Source organism: Micropterus salmoides, unplaced genomic scaffold (assembly GCF_014851395.1).
Source record: "Micropterus salmoides isolate LMB-PRFRI ecotype aquatic unplaced genomic scaffold, ASM1485139v1 Ms_hic_scaffold_2653, whole genome shotgun sequence".
Taxonomy (NCBI): domain Eukaryota; kingdom Metazoa; phylum Chordata; class Actinopteri; order Centrarchiformes; family Centrarchidae; genus Micropterus; species Micropterus salmoides.
The window spans coordinates 21,979-45,190 of record NW_024041877.1 but is presented as its reverse complement, the minus strand read 5'-3'; the positions used below and the strand labels follow the sequence as shown (position 1 = coordinate 45,190).

The 23,212-nt window shown below is 44.4% G+C and overlaps 1 protein-coding gene across 4 annotated transcripts in view; it reads right to left on the bottom strand.

Annotated features, from left to right (window-relative positions):
- Positions 1-222: 222 nt before the first annotated feature.
- kmt2d (lysine (K)-specific methyltransferase 2D) overlaps positions 223-23,212 on the bottom strand; it is a 33,970-nt gene continuing 10,980 nt past the window's right edge. For 3 of the 4 annotated variants that reach the window (XM_038739707.1, XM_038739709.1, XM_038739708.1), the window contains exons 26-55: positions 23,112-23,189; positions 22,839-22,997; positions 22,610-22,679; positions 22,149-22,387; positions 20,988-21,061; positions 20,776-20,826; positions 19,018-20,652; positions 18,767-18,937; positions 18,183-18,322; positions 16,004-17,820; positions 15,792-15,915; positions 13,760-13,841; positions 12,826-12,892; positions 12,467-12,699; positions 9,399-12,371; positions 9,125-9,274; positions 8,858-9,022; positions 8,566-8,713; positions 8,386-8,467; positions 8,116-8,288; positions 7,834-7,958; positions 7,607-7,742; positions 7,152-7,273; positions 5,663-7,034; positions 5,420-5,556; positions 4,518-4,648; positions 3,782-4,067; positions 3,491-3,564; positions 3,285-3,393; positions 223-3,193 (exon numbers count right to left, since the gene is read on the bottom strand). In XM_038739707.1, coding sequence (XP_038595635.1) covers positions 3,101-3,193; positions 3,285-3,393; positions 3,491-3,564; positions 3,782-4,067; positions 4,518-4,648; positions 5,420-5,556; positions 5,663-7,034; positions 7,152-7,273; positions 7,607-7,742; positions 7,834-7,958; positions 8,116-8,288; positions 8,386-8,467; positions 8,566-8,713; positions 8,858-9,022; positions 9,125-9,274; positions 9,399-12,371; positions 12,467-12,699; positions 12,826-12,892; positions 13,760-13,841; positions 15,792-15,915; positions 16,004-17,820; positions 18,183-18,322; positions 18,767-18,937; positions 19,018-20,652; positions 20,776-20,826; positions 20,988-21,061; positions 22,149-22,387; positions 22,610-22,679; positions 22,839-22,997; positions 23,112-23,189 — 11,216 coding nt within the window. In that variant the 3' untranslated portion in view covers positions 223-3,100. The remainder of the gene's footprint in view (positions 3,194-3,284; positions 3,394-3,490; positions 3,565-3,781; positions 4,068-4,517; positions 4,649-5,419; positions 5,557-5,662; positions 7,035-7,151; positions 7,274-7,606; positions 7,743-7,833; positions 7,959-8,115; positions 8,289-8,385; positions 8,468-8,565; positions 8,714-8,857; positions 9,023-9,124; positions 9,275-9,398; positions 12,372-12,466; positions 12,700-12,825; positions 12,893-13,759; positions 13,842-15,791; positions 15,916-16,003; positions 17,821-18,182; positions 18,323-18,766; positions 18,938-19,017; positions 20,653-20,775; positions 20,827-20,987; positions 21,062-22,148; positions 22,388-22,609; positions 22,680-22,838; positions 22,998-23,111; positions 23,190-23,212) is intronic. The other variant, XM_038739710.1, reaches the window with a different exon arrangement.

The following is a 23,212-nucleotide window of genomic DNA, read 5'->3' as shown; positions in this document are numbered from 1 at the left end:
CATCCACCTCACAGGTGTGGCATATCAAGATGCTGATCAGACAGCATGGGTATTGCACAGGTGTGCCTTAGGCTGGCCACAATGAAAGGCCACTCGAAAATGTGCACAAGACAATTTCCATGACAACCTAGAAAATGCCATACGCTGAAAAGACAAGGAAGTTAGTGGATCTTGAGTTAAGATGTATTTTTAAACTATTTCTATAAAAATGAAAAATGAGCACATATTTAAAATGCATTTTATTTTCCTTTACAAGAAACAAAAGCAGACAAAGAAATAAGATGAAAGGGGAAAGGGAGTGGGGAAAGCTGTATATAAAGAGATGCAACCTCTGGCGTCCTGAAAAAAATATGTACAATTCAAAATAATATCCATACAAAACATGCCACATACAATAAAAATGATTATATTTATTCATATTCCCTAAAAGTATCTCTGCTGTACAGATGCAACATCTTTTTAAAAAGTAGGTGAGGTTAAAAAAAACCTTCAATTTGAGCAAACTTTTATTAAATTATACGATATGCAGAGAACTTAAATTACGATTCAGAGAAGTTAAAAATTATTCAGGTTAAAATCCAGTGAGCGGCATAATGTCTCGTCATGGTCTTCCCTTGAAATAGAAACATACCAAAAAATATATATATCACTGCTTCAGATACTTGATCAATATCTACCACTTTAGAGAAGTTCTCTGTTTATATTATGAGAGTGCAATTCATTACCAGGTTAAGTATGGGATTAACTTTTGAGTATTACATCATAACATACATTAGGCCAAGTAACCATTTCACAAGGTTTACCAACACATTCACTTCTATAGGGAAGATATAAAAAGCAAAACACTAACAAGATTCTAGGGATTTCAAGATTTTCCATTCAAGAGTATATTAATCCAATTGTGACCGATTAAGGGACAGGTTTTGGTAATCATCAAGCAGTAGCATAAATAAAAAGAAAAATAAACACGAACATTATTACATAAATACAAATGCTATGCACCATTGTACTGCTTTACGCAAGAAGTGATTTTCATGTCTAACTGACGCCCCTCCACATGAATCCAAACAGTTCTGTAATCACACCGGCTTCCCGTCGCAACTGATTGGAGAAAAGACCAGACATTTTCTCATACCTATTTTAACAAACTTGTCTCTGAGAGCTTATAGCAAAAACACTAATAGAAAAACAGGTAAATGCAAAACACTCTGGTTCATATACATAAAGATATTAGTTTGCCATTTTACATATATTTATATTTATATACAGCTTTATCTTTGTTAAAATGATATCCAGTGGTTGATTTTTTTTCTTCAATTTTATTTCTCTACACTTTTTGACTTTGATTACAAAGGGGCTGGATAAAGAGTTGCTGTCCCCTAATGCATATACTATATATACAGTTTGTACAACTTTGCATTTTTAAAATCATGTGAGGTCTTAGGTTAGGGGAAGGAGGAAAGTAGTATGGGAAGGGGGAGTTTTAGTAAAGCTCCCTTTAAAGACTTTTTTCATTCATCTTACATAGAAATGAAAACAAATGCCCTTTTTTCCAATAAGTCTTTCCCTGCCATCTGTTCAGCCTCGAGAGGACAGTACCAGCACTAGAAAAGCACACTACAGGGGAAGTAGAAACACTGCAGGCTGTACTCCGGCAGAGGAAGACTTACTACAGTAAAGTTTAACAACAGTCCACTAAATAATACAGAGAGGAAGAGGCATGATTCAAAGTTTAAGGTTGAGTTGTGAAAAGATTGAGTTGTTGGGGGGGAGGGCAAGGGATAAAAAACATTTAATGGGACAGTAGTCATGCATCCACCGGCTGGTTGTCAAGTGGAACTTCAATGTATGAAGCAACAAGCAAATGTGTGTACTTGGTTAATTCTGGACTTCATAGTCTTCTTCAAAGACTAAGTGTCCAGTGATCCTAGAGCCATTTGCTCACACCGTTACTGTCTTTAAGCATCATAAAACATGGATGTTTTTGTGCTTTCACACAGCTAATGTTTTTGAGAAGCATAAATAAAAAGAGAGAAAAAAAGAAAAAGCTACATCAATATCCAGGATGATTTGGTGGCGTACAGGACACACGCCAAGTTTGTGATTGTGATTTTAATGCAATATCTTATCAAAACTGTCATATATTTCCTTTGTATAAACAATTCATGAATAATAATTATGTTGGCTCATTATTGTAAATCATCATCAGCATAGTGTAGATAGAGCAAACCTGCTGCTTAAGATTCCCTGCTTGTCCGAGAAGGCTAAGCCCATAAAAACATTCCCCCTCACCCCTCCCTCCCCCGTTCCACAGTAGCAGTTAACAGTTTTTGTACAAAGCAGTCACTTCCCGCTAAATCAATGAGGTAGACTGGGTCCAACTAACCCACCTTGGGACTCCACACAGTCAAAACATCTGGTGCCTCTGGAGCCACATATCAATAGCATCTCAAATTTTATATTAATTTACATCTTTTTTCTCCATCGATCATATGTAGTTCTTACACAGAGCCACATCAAGATTGTCTAGCTAGCCAATATCCGTGTTGTCTTCATTGATGACTTGATGGGAAAGTGCCTTTTTTTCCTGGGAGGTGAGGGGGAGGTGTGGCCGGGTGGGAGAGGAAATAGGTCCGACTTAAAACATAAAAATGCATCATTAGTTCATTCTTAGTATTTTAAAATGGCTTTTTGTCGAAGCTCCAGGTGAGCTCTGCACTACGAGTATTGATATCAGAGGGTCAGAATCATTTGGTAGATGTTGAGGATTGTTTTCCAGCCACTGCAAGCTTATTGAGAACAGTCAAAGGGGTGGGGGGGAAAGGGTTTTGGCTGAGGAAAGGGTGAATCACTAGTCCAAACATGAAAGTTAGTCCCACCATCAAGCTGTGGTTGACGGAGGTGGTCGGTTGCTTTTATTGATTAATGCTCTTCAAACCTTTGGCTACAGGTGTTAACGCTTTAAGTCTTTTAATGATGGAGGCCTGCCTTCCTCCACATCTTTCAGAACAGCTTATGCACTGGCTATGTAGGATTCAAAGGCTTTGGCGCAGGAGTGTTCTGGCACCAGAGAGAGGGGAATTCTCCATCCTCCTTCTCGTTAGTTCATCCACTTTCTGCAATTCCAGGCTCCACAATGGCAAGGGATCTTGTGCTGATCGTCCTCGAAATCGAACTGGTAATCGTAGGTCAGCTGGAATTAAGAACACGTTAAGACAGTTACTCAAAATGAAATAAAAAAAAATAAAAAAAAGTTAGTGAGTCGGTTTTCTAATGTACTGCACCTCTTCTCCCTTGGGGATCCTGCGGCTGGAAATGATGATAATCTTGTCTTCTTTGTCAAACGTTACAACCTCTGCAACACAGTTCGGGGCACAGGAATGGTTGACGTAGCTGGGAAGGAGAAAAAAAAAAGTCAGTTTAAAAAAAAACAACAGGTACTAGACTCAAGAGCATACAATGAGGCAACCAATAACAAATCAACACTTACCGAGCTGGGCCACCTGTTAGAGTGGCATCAATCACCTGCTCATTGTTGATGCGGAACATGTAGATCCCGCGATTCTAAGTCAGAAGAAGAACACAGAAAAAAGTTGATCCAAATCTTTAAATTCAAAATAAAAATTATTTTGCAGATCTATATTTCTTGTTGGTCCTGAAATGTGGTCCAGTGGTAGAATAACTGTGTGGCACAGCAGAATAAATATTCCCCCACTCTTTTGTGCATTCCTTAGACTTTAACCCAAAGGCATTTTCAAGTGTCATTGTTTAATTGGCGTACCTGCAACTCATAGATCTTCTCACGGCGATTGGCCACCTCGTTGCGTATGACGGTACCAATGTACTCAATAACCATGGTGTGCTTCTCCAGATCCTTTGCAGCGTACAGACCCAGACCCTGAATGCGGGACCGTGCCAGATACACGTTATTCTTCCACTCAGTCTTCAGGCGCCGATACTGGGACGACTTTGAGTGGACAAACTGCTTGCTGTATGGTGTGTTGAGCTCTCCAGTGAAGGTGCTCTGGTAGGCCTTTGAGACGCTGGTACTATTTAGAGTGTGAGGCCTTGAGACAAAACAGAAAAGAAAATTTGAGTGGGCATTCAGTCAATTTGTAAGATCCATTTTAGAATAATGCAAGGCTGTTTGGTAAACTATACATGGTCCTTAACATTGGACTGCATTGTTAATTTTTAGTTTCAAGAAACTAACTGAAAATTAGAGCAAAGCAATATGTTGCCTGGGAGAGGACAACTTTTAATTACTGACACAATAAGATAAGAATAAAAACTGTATTATTATAATACTTGGCTGATAATTAGTTAGAGAGAGTAGAGTTATTGTTCAAAAACTTTAAAATTAAAATCAAGTCTCTTCAACAAGACGCCTTTCGTCAAATGATTTTAGATCATCATCATGTAGGTTTAACTCCGCTTGATAATGTGCCAGAACATATGTGGTGTTACTGTAAAGCATAGCCCCTTGGTGCTTTGTTTCTAAAATAATGCTGCTTTACCTCTTGCATTGTGTGGGGACCTTGGGCTCAGAGCGAGCACAGCCAGTGGGATTGATCATAAGCGGGAGCTCCATCAGAGGGTGCCGGCCATATCGGAACTGGTAGTTCTGGCAATTCTCCACTCCAGGCAACTAAAACGCAACGAATAAACACAAACCGCGTTAATCATGCACACTGATCTACAGTATAACCATTATATCACAGCAGGCTTGTGTGGCTCTTTTGTTGGTTTCCAAAAATGTACCAGATCTACTTCTACTTCAATATAACAAATAAATTGAAACCTTTTTTTGTCATTAATGGAACTATATGTTCACTTATTCATAGGTTTCATTCTCTCTAACAGCCAGCAGGGGGGGGAGTCCGCATAGATGATAATGCAGCATATGCTTTTAGGCGGGACTACCTTGTGATTGACAGGTTGCTACCATGGCAACCTGTGAATCACGAAAGAGGCCACTTAAATTCGCTGCTCTGTGTAAAGTTTTTTATTAACTGGCTGTCAGCAGGAGAGAGAGCAAGTCATGTTACAGTCTGTTAGTATGTTTTGTTTTAAAAGTCAATTGTTTTGTTAACCTTAACCTAATTTTAACTTTGATTACATTTTAGTTTAGTTTTTTTATATCCAGGGTTAACAGTCTCAGTTAAAAGTCTTTGGTTTTGTTGTAACACTGATAAATAACTTTTGGAAGGAGGGCCAGTAAAAATTGTCTTCAGGCCGGTAAGTTTCAAACCGAATGGCCCGGTGGGGCCAGTTGCAAAAAAGTTTAACATTTAGCCCTGGTTTCCATTAAGAAGGAGATGTAAACCCCAGGTATTTGTGAATATTGTCTTGTTAAGCGCTTCAATTATAACTGGAAAAGAAAGACAAAGTGACATTTTTTCCAGCTGCATGTTCTTACCGACTCAGTGATACGCATGACAGCATGAACCGTGAGGCCATACATCTCCTCTCCCTTGACATGTTCCGTGAACAGCTTCAACATGGATGATTCATCTCGCAGTTTAGCCACCTGCTGAACCACGCGCTCCCAGATCCCTAAAGACAAAGATGGTGAATTAAATACAGTCACTGGTCAAAAGAAATATTTCAAGAGGGAACACTGAGAGATAACGTAAAGTGGGAGCAGTGTACAAGTTCTTACCCTCTGGAGTAGTGTCACGGTACTGCAAATCCTCCATGCCATGCTCCAGAACACGCACCTCAAACAACGGGCGACCGTCATCCTCACTGATGCGGCAGCGATAGCGACAGCGTTTGTTGGGCAGACGTGTGCTCCAGTAGATGCGTGTGGCCTCATAGCCAACAGGGAAGATCGCAGTGGGCGAGTGGAAGTTGGCCATCTGAGAGGGTAGCAACTGGCCAACAGCATGAAAGATGAGACCACCAACACGGAACAGGTGAATACGGTCGCCTCGCTGTAAGATGCTGGCAATCTGTTTCACCTCATCACGCTCAATGTAGACGCGCCGTAAAACAGCAAACGCACTGAGTTCATCTTCACTGGGGCCCTTCAGCTTATGCTGGGTGCACAACATGGTTTTGTCCTTGAAGAACATGCAGCGTGCCCGGATGGCACAGGCAAAGTGGTAGACATTCGGGCAGCGCATTCTGTTGCAGCTGTTGGTGGCACCTGTTTTCTGGCAGTATGCGCAAAGAGTCCGCAATCCGCGACGCAGGGCTACCTCCACATTAATAAGGGCACCCCCCTGTGTCTCATACACCTCTGTGGACCACAGGGCACAGTTGAGGTGCACCCACAGGTCCACATCAATGTTAAGCAACCGGGCAGGCCCATCTGTGGCGCCATCACCTTCCTCATGGCAGAAGCAGCATTTACGTTTATCCCGAGGCAGCTTGTCTGGTCGAAGAGTAATACGCAGGCGTTCCATTAGCTCAGACACCTCACGGCTACTCTCTTTCTTTGAGCCACCCTTACGTATTGAGATGACAATCTGAAGACGCTTCCAGCGAATCCCCTTCCATTTTTTCACTTTAGGATGTACTACCTCCTCATCAGGAGAGAGAGGCCTGCGCTGCTTAACAGCTTTAGGGGAAGACTCCATGTTGCTGGGAGAACCTTCAGGAGGTGGAGCTGGTTCAGTGGCCAAGTCCTCCTCCTTTACAGCAGGTCTCAGATTATCTTCAGTAGGAGCAGTAGGATCTGGAACAGCGGAGGCATTCACTGAATCCGTTACGGTCTCTGGAGCAGCAACTTCAGACTCTGTGACATCAGTTGGTTGAGCAGCTTCAATAAGAGGAACAACATCCTGTTCAGGCTCAGTCTTTATCTGGGCAATGGTAGGACTGGAGGGAGACCGGGATGGAGAAGCTAATTTTTTCGAAAGTTCAGCTTCTGTTGTTGGTACTACGACAGATGGGGGAGGAAGCGGAGGGGACGGTGATGGGGGTGGAGATTCCTCCACTGGTATAGTAGGAAGGTGGCGCACGTCCAAGTCACTTACATTGGTTGTGTAACAGTGTTGGACTGGGTTGTCTTCTTTTTCTGGGAATTCCTGAAAGAAAAATGCACATATGATATCTACAGCTTTCAAGAAATCTATAAAAACATGGCATGAGATAAGAAAAATCCAATAATTCACACAGTTCTCAAGAGACCTGTAATGACTGACCTGTTTAATAAGTGCCAGAATGTCCACTTGTTTCTTCAATGTACAGCCTGGTAGAGACACATCAAATTGCCTTAGCCACTCATCCTGACTGGGTGAAGCACTGTCCTTTGTACTCAGATCACCTGGAAAACAGGATCAACTTAACATTAGTCTTAATGGAACTAAAAGTCTTGCATTCATGTTTGAGCAATGTAAATATATGATTGTGTCCCTAGCAGTGTAATCACTCTACTGCAGTGACAAAACAAATAGCTTGCAGGCTCGAGCTACACACAAAACATTGACATCACAGGAGGCTCAAAAAGGCCAAAACTACAACATTTGGTTCCTTTTAATGGATGTGTGGAAGTGTGACATGAAAAATGTCTTGAGACAGATTCACACCCTATTATCTTGTTCATCCTAACCCAATGAGACTACAGGTTAGTCCAAAAGAAAAGTCTCTAAATGCATACCTGACTGGCTGGGTGCTTTCCCTGGCCCATCCACTCCAGGCATGTCAGGGTTTTGGGGAGGGAAAGTCACCTCATAAGAACCTGGCATCCTAATGTTAAGCAGCTGGGCCATGGCCATCATCACATGGTTCAGTTTCTGGAAAAAAAAGTCAGATCAAGTTTTTGTTAACTATGCATGAAGATACAGAAAGGCTTAAACGGGGTGCAATGATACCATGACTTAGTACCTTGGCTGCAGCAGAGGACAATGTGAAGGTAACAGACACTTCATTGCTTTTGGCCTTGTCCCAATGGTTGGATGTGGAAACTGCCTTACTATCGGCTGCTTCAAATGGTTTGTTTTCGGGGAATGCTACAAAAGAAATTGTGTAAATTAATATATAACAATATAAATTGATTTTATGGTAAAATTAAATGAGACTTGAACAATAAAACATAACTCAACACACATTTTGTCTAAAATATTGGCATACACACACAGAGATTACATTTAGAATTTTGCAGAATACCTGGGATGGCAGTGCGAGGTATCAGGGGGATGATGGGGGATATTGCTCTCTCCGTCTCTTCCTCTTTAGGCTCCCGTAGGTGAGGGAAACGTGGGGTTTCATCTCCTACGTTACTCTCAGGGGATGAAGCCGGGATGATGCTTTCTGGGGCATCCTCGTCATCACTCTCCATCCTGTTACAATACATTTCCCTCATTTATAGCCACTCAGCAACAAGAAACCCATGTATTCTGGTTGACAAGGGAACTAAACAGAATCATCCTATTGTACCTGATGTCCTCATTCTGGTTATGTGGTGGGGTGGGGAGAGCTGCTAGAATATCGACACTCTTCACCTCCTCTCTTACAGAATCTGCAGGGAAAGACAAGAGTATTTAGAACTACTGTAAAACCGCAGATAAATAAATATTAATGAAAAATATTAATTTCATGCAAAAATTCCTTGTTTACCCATTGGTTCTTCTGGGGGCTCGGTGTCTTTCTGACCCTCAGACAGCACCCCCCCAGGAGTCACTCCATTCAGCAGCTTGTGCTGTACTGAAGGTGGAGGAGTAGGTGGCAGGGAGGATGGGGGTGTTGGTGGGTTGCTGAGGTTACTCTGTAAAAGGCACAAAACAATATCCTCATAAAACAACTTGGGTTTTTTTGAAGACTTTGTTCTTTAAGTAATATTAATCAACAACCAAATGTTGTCAAAGCCTCCAACAGCTAACAATTGATACACATTACAGCTTAGTTATACCTTAGTGAGTAATTGAGAATAGTAGTCTGGGATATTGTCCAGTACTGCATTTCCAAAGGACCCTTTTAGCTGGGCTTTGCCATTGGCTGGGCTGCTTCCAAAAGGGGCAAACAGATCCAGGCTGGCAGTGATTGAAGGCTCCATCAGGGGTAACAGAGAGAGACCCTGGGAGGAAAATGTCCATTAATGTACATATAAAAACCCATACATATTCAAAACATCAATGGGAAAAATAATTTAGGAAATTAATTTCTGCTGTCCTTTTACCTGCTTGAGTTGCTTTATCAGGGCTTCTGCACTTTTTCCAACTTCTTCCTTCTTATTCTTCTTCCGTGCGTTAGGCCCTCGGTCTCCAGCTGCCTTGTTAGTGCGCTTTGGCTTTTGTACTGGAGCCCTTTTTGTTATAGACTGTAAATCCTGTAGGGGTCGAGAAAATGAATAAGAGGTGCTTTTCCCACAAACAACAGCATGATGAGGGCAAAAATAATGTATGCAATGGAAAAAACAAAAACAAAAACAAAAACAAAAAAAAAACACATACCTCCATATTTCGTGGAGTCCCTTGAAGTTTTTGCTCAAGCATCGCTAGTTTGCTGTTGATGTGGCCATTGATCTCATTGTGGATGCCGTCAGAAGGCCTCTGAGCACCAAGCTGAAGATTCTTGGTTCTCAAGAGTTTCTGTAATAGTTGCTGTCCAGTCTCAGATCTTGGGCCTTGAGTCCCAGGATCTCCAGCCATGTTTCCAGCATTAATAAAGCAAGTGTTGTTCCCGGACGTAATGGCCTCTCCCGTCGCTTCTCGCTTTATAGCCCCATTATGAGGCTCTGCCGTACCATCACACTGAACCTCTCCTGGTTCCTGTTTAATGTTCTGTAGGGTCATTTTGCATAGCTCCCCAACTCTAGAGCCATGGTGTGTGTGAGGAACATGGCTCTCTGTGACCTGTTGCTGAACATTCATGCCTTTCTGTGGACCATTAGGGATATATGATGCTGTCTGAGATGTTTCATTGCCTGCTGTCTGAGTTTCTACTTTCATTCCTGGACAATCAAGTGGACTCTTGGCTCCAGGTGACCTGAGTGGAGATGCCTTGACTTGGCTGTATGGACTTCCCCTTCCAGCCCTACTGTCAACCATAGAAGGTGAGGAGACATGGGATGAATGGGGTGATGCCGGGTGGGCTGGGCTCATGCCAAAGGGACCTCTTGGAGAATATGCATGGGATGGAGAGCCCTGCATCCGGCCTGCTGCAGCTGCCATTAGTGCTTGTTGGTTCTGGTTGGGAGTGGGAGGACGCATCCCCATTGCCTGATTAAATGTGTGCCGTTGTGGATCCCCCGGAGAGTTGGCCAACGGCTGACGTGGAGATGTTGGCCTTACCATACGGCCCTGGTCCATGGGGGAAGGTGGCACCGGTACCTGACCTCTAATCATATGTTGGATCATATCCCCAGCTTGTGGCTGTTGTTGCCCAGGGACCATCATCCCCTGCTGCATCTGAGGAGCAACACCAGGTTGTTGGCCCAACATACCTGGCTGCTGCTGAGCACCCACTGTTCCTGGCTTCCCCATGGCTCCATATGGCATCTGTTGGCCTTCCATCCCTGGCATCTGCCCAACCTGTGGCACCTGCCCTGGTGGCATGTGAGACCTTAATGGATTTTGCTGGCCTTGACCCATTGACATCCGCAGCATTTGTCCATGTTGGACCTGCCTTTGGGCAATCATGGCCTGGATCTGCTGTATCTGCTGGTTTGGGGGAAGATTGCGGAGATGAGGATTCTGAGCAATAATAGCCTGGATGTTGATAGGGGTGCGGATCTGTCCTGGTGGAAGCACAGGCCTCTGTGCCATCATCCCTTGCTGCTGGGCTCTCAACATGCCCATCATTGCCTGTTGTTTTTGCTGCTGGGCCATCAGAGCTTGCTGTTGCTGACTATGGCCTGTCACAACAGGCTGCGGCTGGCCAGGATGGTTCTGGCCAATGATCTGCTGCTGGATACTAGGATCTTGTGACTGCTGCATGGCATTTTGAACCATTTGCTGCTGTTGTTGATGCTGAGCTAAGAAATCACTTTGTTTCCCTTCCTCTTTAACAGTTATCAAACTGGGATTGTCAATACTGTGGGAACCTTGCCTCTGGAGAGTGAGGGGAAGTTGTCGCTGCTGTTGTTGAAGCACACCAGTTTGTTGGTTTCCAACCAAAACCGTTTGATGCTCAGGTCCAGACTGAGGATTTGATTTTTGCTGGTGGGCCATATAAACCTGGTTTTGATGCTGCTGCTGCTGCTGTTGCTGCTGTTGCTGCTGTTGTTGTAATTGCTGTCTTACCAAGTCAGGTTGATGATCATTTGCAGAGCCTAGTTGGGACATCTGATTGGGAGTGGAGGGTCCACTCTGCTGTGGTGGTGTTCTTGAATCAGGGCTGAGTATCCCACCCTCTTTGGGACCAGAGTCTGTAGCTCCCTGTGGCTGGGGCGTGATACTTCCTGCTGAAGGCGAGGAGCCCATCTGTGGGGTAGAGGGTTGGGAGAGCCCTCCTTGCTCTTGGCTCGAATGACTGATCAACTGGTTTTGTTGTCTTTGCTGTGCTATCTGCTGCTGCTGCAGGTGGGCCAAATTCTTTGCAACATTCTGCTGCTGTTGCTGCTGCTGAGATGCAAGCATGCGTTGGGCCAGAATGTTCTGTTGTTGCGGAGTCAATTGGGCCTGAGTACCCCTGAGGCCAGGATGACCTGGAGATCCAACCATGCCTTGCTGACCCATCACCAGCTGGGGCCGCTGTTGCTGACATGGTGCAACTGGCTGGTTCCTCATAATGCCTGGTTGTGCTGCCATCATGGCTTGAGCATGGTTAATAGGCTGGCCTCCTGCGAGGTTCTGTGGCACCAGAGTCTGGCCTCCAACCATTCCTTGCGGAGCCTGTACCATGCTTTGCTGATTGGCCTGGTTGGCTAGCATTCCCTGTTGAGTGTTTGCTTGTTGGGCCATAAGTGGGTTCCCCATCATACCCGGCTGCGGCTGAGCAATTAAGCCAGACTGTTGATTTGGGTGTGGTATAGGTTGCTGGCCCATCATCACCTGTTGCTGTTGGAGCTTTGCCATCTGCATCCTATGTTGAAGCTGTCTTTCTTGTAGAACCCTGGGGTCTGCACCTTGCATTCCAGGCCCTTGTGGGAAGAATCCTGTTGGAGCCACAGGAGGACCTGGGGCCCTGGCGCCACTGGCTCCGAGAGCGCCAGGAAGCTGGGGTTGGGCTCCACCAATAAAGGGCTGCCCTTGAGGCATCCTGACAGGCATTCCACCTTGGGGCATCATGCCAGGGTGCTGGCCCATTATTGGTGTCCCTTGTTGACCCATCACCATCTGCCCAGGCATCTTGGGAAACACATGAGGGGGTGCCCCCTGTGCAGAATGACCTGGGGTAAGAAGACCTGAGCCTTGCTGATGCTGTTGTTGCTTGCTTCTGTACTCTGCAATAAGATTGGTGTGCTCCTTCTGCTGCTTGCGTACCTATAGCAGAATAATTATTAACAGATATGAATTTGCATTTCAAGATGCCAAGTAACTTTGCTGTGGACACATTTGTAAACCTGATATCTACACACCTGGTCAAGCTGTTTCTGAATTTTGCTCTGCTCTTCTGTAACCAACTTTAGTTTTTCTGCATCTGCCTCAGCAAACTCCCTGCCAGCTTTCTTAGCAGTGCGTTGCTTAGCACACAGTGCCTTGCGTGATTTGCGGTGAACTCCAATCTGTTCCTCCAAAAATTTCAGCTGCATTTGAAGTAACTGCTGGGTGTGAAGAAGCCATTCTTCATATTGGTGTTGTTCTGCATCGTCTGTAACAGAAGTACATAACTTATTACATCCATAAAAGAGTATGAGTTCAGCAATATTATTAAATAAAAAATCTTTCCAAATTACTAAATCTATTTTTAACAAGAGGCAGTATTGGTAAGACATACTGATGATTCCTTGGACAAACTGGGGAGGGTTGGGTCTTGACTGGGTGGGATCACTTGTTTCTCCCTCCTAAACACAAAAAGAAAGCATTTATTAAAAAATAAAAATAAAAATCAGGTACACAAGACTAAAAGGACAAATATTGTGCTCATTTCCAGCTCTATATTGTTTTATTCTGGAACTCCACTGCATAACTCACAGTTTTATTCATCTTTTACTGGCCCTTCATGCAGCCCCTCAGTTCATCCTCTGTCTGACACAAGACATTTTAGCATCAGTCTCTTTAAGGCCCCCCCTCATTAAAAGCCCACTTTTCCTGATTGGCCAATTTCCAGAAGCCTGCCCAGGGGCAGCACTCAGGGCCAGGGGTTTAGTGAGTACTGTACAAAAGCACAACTTTATTCACCGATTTTGAAGAAACTGGATCATGTCTAATGGATAAATATTTTCTGCTCTGATGTCCTCTAGCTGTCCTGCTACAACTATCCGTGATTTATGTGGGTTTCCTGATTGACAGATAGCTTTATTTGTTGTTAGCAGCTGCTGCTAAGTGTAGCTGCCGTTAGCCAGTTACACATGCAGCTAGCTGTCCTAATAGTTGATTAAGCAGTAGTTAGCGGCTAATTTAACTACAGGTAAAGCTATCTGTCCATCAGGAAACTTCACAACTTCTTCATCCAGAGTTGGTGTTGTGTTGGCATGACTGAGGGCAGTGACTGTACAGTTGTGACATCACAACCATATGGAAGTCCCAACAACTCATTTCAACTCAAAAAGACAGTTTCTGAATACAGGCGGTGTGCATTTCTCCATAGATTGAGCATTTTGATACTTTTTACAGTATGGAGTAGTAAGACCTGCTTTATAATAAAAGACAAATCTCACTTTCTACAATATGGGAAATCAAATCACTAACTAACAAGCAAGAGAGCAAACCTTTGGAGGTCCAGATGTAAGTTGACTTGGATCTGTGCCTGGGGCAGAGGCCAGCCTCTGAGCAAGTAGAGAAACTTGTTGCCTGAAGAGAAAGCAAAACAAAAAGTGTGTAACTACACCTGCAGTATACTGAACCACGGAACCAGGTCTGTAAGGGTATGTAGTTTCCAAACCATTTAGCAAAAACGTTACAAATTACCATGATGTGACCACCACCTGATGGGTTTTGTTTATTGATATCTGACATTAGCCCGTTAAACTATGGCACTGCTGCATACTAAGTCACTCCCTTTTGAGGAGGAGTAGAATCAGTCTTGAGGAAATACTGAGTCTCATGCACATATATATATATAAAATAATTCTTAACATCTGCCTCAGCAAATAGTTAAAACATGTAAAAAAACTAACAAATAAGTAGTTGCTGAGTTATTAAACTTGTTTTTTAAAAAACAAAACAAACAAAAAACAAACAGTATTTGTATGAGCTAGTTTTGTACTGAACTGAACCCAACAGCTTGAACCAGCTAATCAGAGTGTTTCCACTTGCTAGGTTTATGCTAATGTTTCGAAGACTGCATAATTTAAAGAGCACCAGTACAGGCCTGGCGGTGGTACACCTCAACTATGCCCTACTGAACCTATATTTATTTATTTATTTTTCATTGAGAAAAAAAAAAAAAAAAAAAAAAAAAACTTGAGCTACTCCTTCTAGCTAGATAATGACTCAGATAATCATACCCAATCAGGGGTAGCAGCGATTAGCGCAGGGTTGTGCTGTGGCGTTGGCGTGTTTATTCTCTCCTCATGAAGAGCACCCGGTTTCAGTTCAATATTTGAGGCTGAGTATGGAGCAGTTTGACTAGTCTCATTACCAGCTTACATAGCTGGCCATCACAGTGTGACATCGGATTGCATTTCTCCAAAAGCTGATTTCGTTTCTTTTTGCTGGAGAGTTTCTTTTGGCATCCCCTGCAGTCGCAACCTTCAGAGCCTAAACACCCTGCTGCCGTTTTTGCCGCAACACTTGATTTGATATGAACACAGCTTTACTCCGTAACTGGAACAATGACATTTAATTTTAGATCATGATGTGAGGTGTTGATTCACTAGGTAACCGGGAAACTAGCTGATCTGCAACAACGGTACTCCCTATTTCCTACATTACCTCCTGCATAAGTTGTCCTGCATTCTGAATACTGTTAGACCTGATGAATTTACCGCATGCATGCACCACAACTTGTGATTGCTAGTCCTAATATACTTTAATAATACTATGTTGTCTGTCAGCTAACACCACCCTGGATTGATTCCCTTGTTGCATTTATAGTTGGCTGAGAGGCATTCAAAACGCTCTAGATATAGACACTCTCAATTATTGCTAACATATTAAGATGGTGGTAGAGGATACATGAAATTTTTGCAAAGCTGCCACTTTTAAACTAGCAATAACTTAAGTTTTTTGCCACTTTCAAAGGAGCACAGATAACCACTGAACACAGCACTGACATATTGTCACATCTTAGGTTGATATGGCAAACATGTCAGCATCCAGCAAACACACAGCAACATTAATATTTATTTTGAGCCATAAGTGCTCACTCTCCTTTTATATCTGGTCTCCACCAACTCAAGGAAAATATCTGGCTATTTAGCTGATAATTGGTCCACTAATTTCACCTTTGTCTGTCCGCCACTTCGTGCTGGGCAGGTAGAGTACAGTTATTGTTGATATAAAAATATGATATATGCAGAAAAAATCATAAGCACTTGATATAAACTTTGCATGTGCCATTTTGGCAGTCTTCTGCTTAATTTTTTTTGTGGGTCAGACAAATGCTCTGCTGGATATCAGCAGTATGATGTTGTATCTACAGATATGTTAAATATTTATAGTTCATAGTTCTTTTTAATTCTCTAGATACATTTATGGATACTGAACTTCCAATCTTAACTTCAAAACAGTTGACTGAAAACATACTGACCAAAAATTTTCAACTAATGTCTAAAAGGTTTACACAAAAATACACAGTACCTGTTAATGCCAGAAGGAACAACCATTGGATCCTGTGCCAACACTCTCTTGATACCCTTCAGTGCCACCATCTTTGCCTTTGCAATGGGATCCATGATGTCATCAGTAGCAAATTTATCTAAATCTGCAATAAGAAATAAGCCAAAATCAGTTGATATAGTATAAAAAGTACATCATAAAGACTAATGACAGTGAAAAGCCAGAGTGCTTACCTTTATCTGGGAAGAAACTGTTGGCAAGCGGTGACTGTTTAACCACTGGCTGCGGCTGCGGCTGTGGCTGTACCTGTGGCTGCGTCTGATGGCTGAGACCTGTATGGACCCCAGGCTGCCCCATCCTCATCATGGCTTGCTGCTGGGCCATGGTCATGTGAGGTGGAGGTGCCATTCCAGTTCCCATAAGCCGTTGCTGCTGCTGCTGCAACATGTGCGGAGCACGGGGTACCATCCCTGGCTGAGCCATCATTCCTTGGGGTGGTGGACGATGGTGGTGTGGCAGCATTATCTGCCCAGGTGCCTGTGGGTTTGGCTGTTGACTTGAGAGGCCAGGAAAATGAGGCGGCATGCCTCCCTGGTGGAGGGAACTGAGCTGTTGTTGCTGTTGCTGCTTCTGTTGTTCCTTCTTCTCATGTTCCAACAGATCCTGTATTAGAAGAGGCAGTTCACCATCTAAAGAGCTCTCTACCTTTGCCAAATCGACAGCAGGGGAGTGCTGTCCCCCTACATCAGGCAGCCCTAGCGGATCATCATTAATATCTGCATGTGCAGCAGCTGAAGGAAAGGGCAATGAATCAGCTTGGCCTGACAGGGGGTAGGATAGTCCCCCTAATCGAACAGAACCGAGTGAGGCTGACTGGTTTTCTGGTTGTGAAGGCTTGGCTGATGGTGTGGTTCCACCAAGAAGCATTGACACAGCATCTCCTATTTCATCTTTCACCACAGTCTGTCCCGGCTGCATCTGAGGGGTCAGCCCTCTGTCCTCTATTTTGACTTTGGAGATATCAGCAGTTCCCGCAGAAGGTGGCAGTTGGGTAGCAGACCCCCCTGTACTTGCAGGGGCTGTTCTGAGAGACTTCTGCCCTGGCTCCACCTTAGCTTTCTCTTCAACTTTAACAAGCACAGATCCGGAGGAAGATGAAGGTGTTTCACTTTCTGCTTCCACCAACCGCAGCTGGTCTGAGAAGACATCTTTAGGGTCTCCTTGGTCCAGTTCAGGGTCAGTGTAAGCCAGCAGGTCAAACTCATCACTGTTAAGCAAGTCGTCTAGATGTGGATCATTTGTTTCAAGGTTGTCCAGGTTCCCCAAGTCATCATCTCCTTTGTCAGGGTCTAAGTCTAGAGCCAAATCATCCTCATCTTCCACCCCTCCATCCCCTGGAGGATCCCCGATCCCTTCAAGGTCAGGCTCTGGCAGTTCCTCACTGTTTTCTACTGTGGCAGGCTGGGGCCCAGTGACTACATTTGGTTGTGGAAGGTGATGCTGCTCAGTGCTAGGATTGTTTGGAGCGGAAGCAGATGCCTGGGGCTGCAGGTGGGGCTGTTGTGTTACTGTGCCTGTAGACTGCTGAGGCAGTAAAACTGACAGTCCACCCTGCTGTAACCCCAGCTGTGAGTTGCTGCCACTCTCTGTTTGAATGCCACCAGCTTGAGCTATGGGGTGTTGCTGAACATAAGGTGCTCCTATCTCTTGCTGTTGGACAAAGAGACGTGGTCTGGGCTGGGGTCCACGGGGCATAAACTGGGGTCGCAGTGGTAGCCTTTGTGAGTTGTGTCTCAATTCAATGAATTGCGGTGGAGGTCCTTGACCCATTGGCTGCATGGGCTCTCCTCCATGTCCTGGTATCAAGGTGTGAGGGTTACTCATGCCTTCCATACCTTGGATGTTGACAGCAGGGTTGAGATTGTGCCTTATCCCCATGGCCTCCATGCCAGGTTGGGGGAACCTCCTTGGACCTGGGGCCTGGCCCTGCCACTGAGGAGGGAATGGTGGACGGGCAAACATGCCCTGAGGTCTGGTGGGCCCTGGTGGCCTGAAGGACAGAGATGCAAAAAAAGATAAGATATTTATTTTATTTAGAATTTTTAAGATGTTAGGAGGTTGGACTAATTTAGGGTGCAAAATATTTATTTGGAGCCATGTAATTATTTCAGTGTTACTATGTGCTTCTAGGCTCATTACATTCTCAAATCAGTTCCAGTAATATAACAATACAGCAATGTTTTTTATTTAAATATGTATACATGCTATAATTATAACCAACCAAAATGACCAGATGCTGAATGTCCTGTGTTGCCATTATTCAAACAGTTGGGGAACATTTGTAATTGTTGAGGGGGAACAAAATCTTTATTATTTCACACCTAATGTGTTTCAACTTCACAAAGTGCTTACCTTAGTGCAGTGGGATCCATGATGGCAGGGGTTCCAGTAGGTGGTGGGCGAATGAGCGTGTCCTCCATGCCTCCAACAACCATGGGCATCTTCCCTGCCACAGAAGCCTGAGCTCCAGCAGTAGTAGCAGCAACACGATCCTAAAGGACATAATAACAGCAAAAAACAGGTAAATGTACCATTCCTTATATTTGTAATAAATGGTAAATGTTTGCATGTATCAAGTACTTCTAGCCAAAGCTCTTCCCAATTTGGAGCAATTTGGCATTTAATGTCTTTCTCAAGGACACTACGACAGGTGGACAGGAGGAGCTGGGGATCAAACCACCAGCTCAACAGTTAGACTAGTGGACGACCTAATCTACCTGCTGAGCCACAGCCACCCCCACTCACTTTGTCATTTGGCTTGCACCAGTCAAGAGAGAAGACAAAAGTACAAATTCAAATATTGATTCTGTAGTTTAGTATTTCTGGATATCCAGATGAACTCAGGCCATACAAAGACATCTTCGTAACTGCTACTTCACACCGTTGTCTAGATCTTACATTTGTAAGGTTTGTGGCATAATGCTGAAGGTGTGTACCTGTGGATAAGGTGGTGGTGCTCTGTGGGCCTTGTCTTGTTGAAAGCCTCCCATCTCTCCTCCAGACCAGCCAGGGGATGCACTGCCAGCAGCAGCAGCAGCCTCCTTCTCTTGTCTAATGGAGTTTCTCTGCATTTGTTGTCTGATTAAAAATTCCCTCAGTCTCTGTCGCTAAACAACACAAGAAACATTGATTAGCCAAACACCTCAGAGGTGCACAGAATGATGTTCACTGCCTAATACTTTAATACCTGACGGTGCTTCTCCAGCTCAGAAGGGCTAAGGCCTACTAATGCAGGGTCCTGCACTGCTGAAATGTCAGGCATTTCTTGAGTGCCTGGCAAAGCTGGCTGATGAGGTGCATCTGAAGGGCGGACAGACGGTAGTTCTTGATGTCCAGTAGGAGGTGGCCCCCTGGAGCTGAAGCCGTCTGATCCCATAGTCTGCTGAGTTTGTGGCTGTGGTTGCTGAAGCTGACCCTGTAACATCTGACTCTGCTGCTGAGTTATTTGGAAGCCTCCCGTGTTGGGGCTGCAGCTGAAAGAGGGAGGTCCTGATGGTTTACCAGAGAGAGGATCCGCTATGGAACTGTTGGTGGGATGGGGTGGAGGTGGCTGGTTAGGATGAGGCGAGCCTTTATAACTTACAGTTCCCTCTGGGGCAACAGAGGAGGGGCGAGGGGGTTTGTGTATAGTAGCAAAAGGGTCTCTAGATTGTGGCCTTGAAGGTGGCTGAGAACAAGGGTCTGGGGATTGGAAACGAGGGGTAGAAGGAGACTGGACAGAGTAAGCATCATTGCAGAGGCCACCAGGAGTGTGGGGAGACTGAGAGCTGCCCTGGGACTGTGGGCTGGAGGGCACTCTTGAGCATAGTTCCTGTTGACCTACAGGGTGTCTCTGGGGTCCAAGAGAACAATTGTCACCTGAATGCGGTCTGGGAGTTAGCGGTGGCTGAGTGTGGGGATCAGAGAAAGGGTGGGAGGGAGACTGCCTGTAGCCTTCAGAGTGGTGGCTGGGGGAAGCTCCAGGATGAACTGCTCCGCCCTCCCCTTGGTGCATTCGTGGCGTCATAGGTGCCTTGAATAAACCATCCCCAGACTCCAGCATCCCAGCAGGGGAGCCAGTGGATAGGTCAGTTCTTCCAACTGTGGAGGAGCGTGGAGAAGGTGCACTCATATCAGCCCTATACTGTCCTGTGCTTGCAGGTGAGGAAGCCACTGCAGAGGGTGACGGAGATGAACCATATTCTGGCCGTCCTATCCCTTGCTGGGTTCTGAAAGTGTCTCCATAATGGGTATTGTGGGGCGGCGAGAAGATGGGCGAGTCCCCGACCCCAGCACCTCTTGAATGAGGACTTTCTGGAGGACCTAGGGACTCCTGAGAGCCTTGCTGTGATTGTGGTAGATGACCCTGTTGCTGCTGCAGCTGTGATCTGAAGTAGGGGTCAACCTGCTGAGCCCGTCTGGGGGTTCCAGGAGTTCCTGGTTGCATGTCAAAGGGGCCAAGACTGGCTGGCCGTCCCTGAGGAGGACCCTGTGGGCCGGAAGCGGAATAACCTGAGGAAGAGGCCTGCAAGGGGCTGGCCCCAGCATGGGAGAAGGGTGTGGTTGGGTGGGAATGAGAATGGGGTGACTGAGGAGGAAGCTTGGCCAACGGATCAGACCGGATTTCAGCTGACACCGGGGTCTTAACAGGTCCGTCTGAGAAAAAAACAGAGGATGATCCTGAATCTGGAGGGAAGGGAAATGGGCTTTCTGCAGAGCTGGGCTGAGAAGAAATTGATGTAGAGCCTGATGGTGGAGGGATTTGGAGGTGTAAACTGGGCCTTTCTCCCTTCACACGCCCTGCCTCTGTCTTGACTGGCCTGCACACCTGACTCTCTGCCTGCTGTGAGAAGAGGAGAAAAGAGTACAGAGACAACATTAACAATCTGCACTGCAACTCTAATGAACTGTACCAAATCTTTCATTCACCTTGACAATACAAAAGGATGCTGATGATTTAACTCACCTTCTGTGCCTTGTTGATCCTCTGAGCTGCTCGATTATCTTTGGCCTTTTGCTACAGAAAGAAGTTAGATATTAAGAGAAGAAGAGTATTCAAGAATTTAAAATGTAAATTTTAAATTCAATTTTAGAAATGTGTGTTAAACAGAACTGCAGGAAACAACTGTTAAGTTAATATAAACAAATAATTTTTTTACACAAGAAAACAGAACCTACCAGATATGGAACCTTGTCAGCAGCTGACACCTTCCTCCAGATCTTCATGATTTGCTTACAGCGACTAGCCCAGTCTGTGACAGGAGAAATATTTAACAGCTTCTCAATATCTAACAGTGATATACGGTAAAACCTCAATTATTAGCCCAGAATAACTTTATTATGTTTATAATTTTGAGAGAGTGAGTGAGTGAGAGAGAAAATACCAGTAACCAGTGGAAGGCTACCATAGTTATTTCTACGAATCTATTAATTTTTTGATCAGTGGATGCTTAAAAAGGTATATAATGGTTATATTTGGGTGCTTATGGTTTCCGTAAAATGAACTGAACAATTGAACAGTGGAGAAGCTAACCGATCGCACAACGTGTAGGAGGGCTGAACAATTTTGGGAAAAAAAAAAATCTAATTAGGAATTTTCTGCCAGATAGTGATTACGATTCGATTTGCTTTTTTTGTTCCCCTTAAGTGTAGCTAAAATTCAATATTCACTGCCAGTCTATTTTTGACAGAAACCATGTCAAGTAGCACAGAGCAGATGAACCGCGCAGGAGGTCAGAAAGGCATAGAGAATCCGGTCGATTTTCAAAATAAAACACCCCGTGCGGATCCCAAACGTATATCAACAATCAACAGTTAAAATAGACAAAAGAAACAACAATTTAACTACATAGCCTTCTTAAATATGATAGAAGCACAAAAATCAAGGACAACTGACCAAGTCAACAAAATCAGGGAGGCAAAACACATTTATTCTGAAATGCTCCATGTGGGATATGAAGGCATGCCGAGAGCATAACAAAACCAGTTCAAAGAGAGCTGTTCTCCGTAGTTGAAGCACACAAAATTAAAAGTTAACAATACGTCAGCAACGTAAGGTAGGCTAAACACTCCGTTGCAATGCTTGTGATTGGCGAGCAGATCTGTCACACAAGGAAGAAAACGGAATGAATTTGTAACTGCATGACTGTTTAAAAATAGGTCAGATACACTGTATAATTAACCTAAAATAATAAATCGCTGTCTTCACGATTAGCTAATCGCGTTCTTTCAAATCACTTGGCTTTTGATTACAGTGTTACGGTAAAACTTCCTTTGAGAAAGCACGAGTGGTCTAATAATAAGTTGTACATGTTGGTATAGCATTTCTTCCGCACTCACCTGGGTAGTCTTGTTTGAGAGTGGGAAAGTTGGTATTGGCATAAAGCACAGGGGAAATGGTTGAGAGTTCTCCCAGCTCCTCATCTTTCTCCCAGCGCTGGAGACTGCGTTGGTTGTACGACAGCCCATCACCCTCTGCCTCAGTGGGGGTCGGTGGGGAGGAGGGGGTTGCTGGGGTGGAGGGAGTGGCCCAGGGGCTCTCCTCACCCCCATCCGGACTGAACAGTCCTCCTCGGTCCCTGTACACCACATGATAGGGTATAGTATTATATAAAATAAAGGGCTTACATGTATCAACATCAGGAACAAAAAGTCTATTCTAAATTGGTAAAAAATAAAATGATTAAAAAATAAAATGATTAAATACAATTGCGTATCTGCTTGACACAGGTTGTTGCAGAATTACATACTAAAGATTGTTGTGAAGCAAACTGTACTAGACAATACATTATTGGTCCTACCGCATGTCAAAGAACGGTGACTGAGAGAGGCCAGGAAAGGCGTCCATCATTCCAGCTGAGGGCAGGGACCCTGCAAGAGATTTTCCATGTTTGAATCTCGAGCTGAACTTCACTTACACCTTAGTTGCAATCTAAGTCCTTATAAAGCCCATCATACAACAAATATGGTTTTGAACATTAAAAAAGGTTTTAATCATATGATGATCTGCAGGCATCCCCTTGTACCTACCTGAGAGGAGAGCTCTCTGCGGCAGAGTGCTACGATTGAGTTCTCCCTTACTGCCCTCCAAGATGGGCTTCATGCTCCCCAAAGAGGAGCCGTCTGACACTCCCAGAACCTTCCTGAAAAACTGCTCCGAGTCCTGACTCTCCACCCCTTGCGGAAGACCTGTCATGAAAGGACATAATGTAAACCATGAAGTCGACAGCAGATACTAAATCTTTCTTTTCCAAAGTTAATGTTGCATACTGTATATACGAAAGTATCCTTTCAGGGTACTACCTTCACTTTTATCTGCATCTGAGTCATGAGGATCAGTTGCTGCCTGGTCCTTCAGCGATGAGGATGGTGCAGAAACTCCTAAAAGATTTTTAATTTTAAAC